Genomic DNA, 3204 nt, shown 5'->3' with positions numbered 1-3204 from the left:
TGTCCATGTTTTGACTTTAGAAATTTTTTTTAAACATGTTACTCCTGTGTTTCCTCTAACACCTAAATATGTATACACAGATCATCTTCAACCCTCATCAAATGTTTTTTTCAGCATGACCAGTGTGCAACTGACATTCACATAGCTTATAGAACCTAAGTCTTCTGAGAAAAATACTCCTTATAGCTTGAACCTCTATAATCATGACAAGAGATTGATTAAAATGCCAAGGTAAGAAACAATTTATTATAGAGAGAAGAAAAATTTCTCATCCAAAATATAGAAATCTGTACAACTTTGCCACAATCAATATACATGAACTGTACAAATTTACACCAGTTCATAATTTACCAAATAAAAGATGACTAACAAAGTTCACAAAATAGATGGTGGTTTGTGGAAAAGACTTTTACCCAATTAAGTACAAGGAAAGTTACAAACCAGACCTCCACTTTCTAAAAATAAGAAGTTTACTCAGTCTTAGAAAACTACAAGCTAGCAAATGTACAGAGAGCTGGCTGGTGCTAACACCACAGTTGAGACAGTGTCTTTTTAAGGGTCTTTTTTTAAAGCCTGTTGCCATAGCAGATTCTGGTCACTTGCTACTTTCAAGGCCAAAAAACACAATACAAGGTCTGACCATTTCCCCAGGTCATGCTTACTAGTTTGTCTTTATGTACATTTATACATATTTAAGTGCTAGGTAAAAGTCTTGTCATAAAATTTCCAGTACTACCATGTTTAAAACGTTGAGCTTTCCTATTGAGCTGCCAAAAAGGTTAACAATAACAATTTTCAAGTGTAATAGTGCAAATTCCTCTGCAAGATCTACTGCAGAGAAAGGTTCTTTGAAACACAGATTTTCGTTCAAGGGATTGATGTAAAATTTAAGTATGTCTGGGAGAAACTGAAACCACCCTAGGACTTCACTCCCTAGCAAATAAAGTGATCATTTACTTGGACTCACAGGCTATTAAATCATTGAAAGGTACTGTCCAAACTATGGCACTGTCACTTAGAAAAATTTTACCATTCTATCTTGTGCCAGATCTTCACAGCTGTAACATGGTTAAATTCCATAATCCATCCCCAAAAGGAGCCCACCCAAAGCAAAAATCAAATTTATCCATCCATTATAAGATGATCCATCCATAGGCTATATCTTAACCTGATACAGTCATCATATTGTAGTTTTTGGAAGGGCTTGTTCTGCCCAAGAGAAGTTCCTCCTTACAGCTGATTCTGCTGTCTACCATTTGCACGTTGGTGCTGTTTTGAGTGCTACCTCCTGCTGGTGAGGCTTCATACAGCACACAGATGGAGCCATCCTCTCCAATTCTGTAGGACACTTCGTAGGGGTCAACCCAGAGTGTGAGTTCACTTGGGAGCAGCCTGAACAGCTCCTGACTGCTCAGTCCAATTCGCTGTGCTGCCTGTCCAATCAGAGGATCCATTTTATGGTTGATGCGAATACAACGGTAACCTGATCCCTTGCATGGCTTTTCTGGGAACCAGTGATGTTTATAATGTTCTATAGAAGAAAAGAAGAACAGAGAAACAATGCTTAGGCTCGTTACTGTTAGCTCCCGCTCTAGTTTCCTTCTTCCGCTGGCTCCTTTGTGGAGCGAAAATGAAAACTATCAACTTTTAGAAAATGTCCAGGACTGCATTCGCTGCTGGGCATGTGCGGGAATCGGGAAAGAGCGGGCCAGGTTTTAGAAATAACAGTAGTACCGGACAAAACAATCTCCAGGAACCAACCGGTTGAGCCGCCAAAACAGGAATCAGGCGCGCAGCCTGGGCCAGCCGGGAAGCCGGATGGCACCGGCGGCCAAGCGGGAACCTGTTTACTTTCTCCACCCCACCCCAGCCACACACAATGGAGTTTATGGTTTTGGAGGAGAGAAGGGCCACTGGACTGTTAACCCCGAAGGCAAGAAAAACAAGCAACCCTAAACCACGCTCTGGGCAGGGCTGTAATTGTGCCGGTGACAAATCCGGTGATTAATGGGCAGGGGCAGGAGGTGCGGGGAGACCGCACGTCCGTCCCGAGCTGGCTCCGGGGCAGCGGCGCAGCTTCCCACCCCGGGGCCCGGCCGCCGACCACGCAACGGTTGGAGGCACTGGGGGGAGGGGTCGTCGAACCAACCCCAGCCCCGGGGCTCCTTTGTCCCCAAAAGCGCCGACGGTCCTTGGACCGCAGCTCCTGCCTCCGTGGGCTTTAGTTTCTTTGTTGTACGTGTTTCCTCCCCTCCTCCGTTTGCCAGCCGGGGAAGGGGGCGCCCTCGGTCCAGCCCCCCAGCCCTCGCAGGACCAGCAGTTAGCGGCCGCCACCGCTGCCGCCTCGGTCCCGCGGCGGGACCCGAGCGCGCCCAGCCTGGAGCGCTGCCGAGGATCCCGGGGACCCGACGGCCCAGCCCCGACCCGGGGTGTGGGGTCCGCGTCCCCCTGGCGCCCCTCGCTCCCCGCTCACCTGCCAGCAGCTCCTGCAGGCTCTGGCTGAACGTCTGCAGCTGTCGCTCGCTCGTGAGCCCCTTGGTGCGAAGGAACTTGGAGATGAAGGACACGGCAGCGGCGATCTCGCCTATCATGGTGGCAGCCCGAGTGTAGAAGGGATGCATGGGGGCGGCGGGCGGGGGCGGCCCGGGGCGGCCGGGGCTCGGCGGCGCGGCCCCGACGGCGGAGCGGCCACCCCGGGCTCCCTCACAGGACAGAGGGCTGAGAGGAAGAGAGGGTGTGAGGGACGGACGGCTACTTTTTTTTTCCTTTTAGAGTAAAAAAAGTTATTTTCGAGACAGGAGGCGGCAGGAGAGAGGAAGAGACGAGCGACGGCGGCCTGGTCACATCGCTCGGACCTCCCCAGCCGCCTCCGCCTCCAGCTCCGCAGCCTCCGAGGACCCTAACAGTGGCATTTCCAGCTCCGAGGGGCGACAAGATGCAGCCGCTGTGCAGCACTCTTTATAGGCCGCGGAAAGGAAGTGGCGTACCTGGAGCGTGACGGCCGACACCAGCCAATCCAGAGATCGCACCATTGTGACGCAAGCAGATTCGGAGCCGGAGGGGGCGGGAAAAGGGTCCAGGGGGCGGGTCCAGAGGCCGGGATGAGAGGGAGGAGCTGACGTAATCCGCTTGTAAACAAATAAACCCAGAGTGGCGGCTGGAGACCAAGTTGCTGTGTTGGAGGACGGAGGAAGCCGAGGGTGC

At 51.2% G+C, this 3204-nt stretch overlaps 1 protein-coding gene across 1 annotated transcript; it reads right to left on the bottom strand.

Annotated features, from left to right (window-relative positions):
* Positions 1–218: 218 nt before the first annotated feature.
* On the bottom strand, positions 219–2980 carry BTG1 (B-cell translocation gene 1, anti-proliferative). The gene is made up of 2 exons (XM_012664017.1): positions 2474–2980; positions 219–1531 (listed from the first exon to the last, which is right to left on the bottom strand). The coding sequence occupies exons 1-2, from the start codon at positions 2619–2621 to the stop codon at positions 1164–1166; spliced, it is 516 nt and encodes a 171-aa protein (XP_012519471.1). The 5' UTR covers positions 2622–2980; the 3' UTR covers positions 219–1163.
* Between the last annotated feature and the right edge of the window lie 224 nt (positions 2981–3204).

Source organism: Propithecus coquereli, unplaced genomic scaffold (assembly GCF_000956105.1).
Source record: "Propithecus coquereli isolate 6110/MARCELLA unplaced genomic scaffold, Pcoq_1.0 Scaffold85, whole genome shotgun sequence".
Taxonomy (NCBI): domain Eukaryota; kingdom Metazoa; phylum Chordata; class Mammalia; order Primates; family Indriidae; genus Propithecus; species Propithecus coquereli.
Note: the sequence above shows the minus strand (reverse complement) of the source record. Positions and strands in the feature narration are given on the sequence as shown.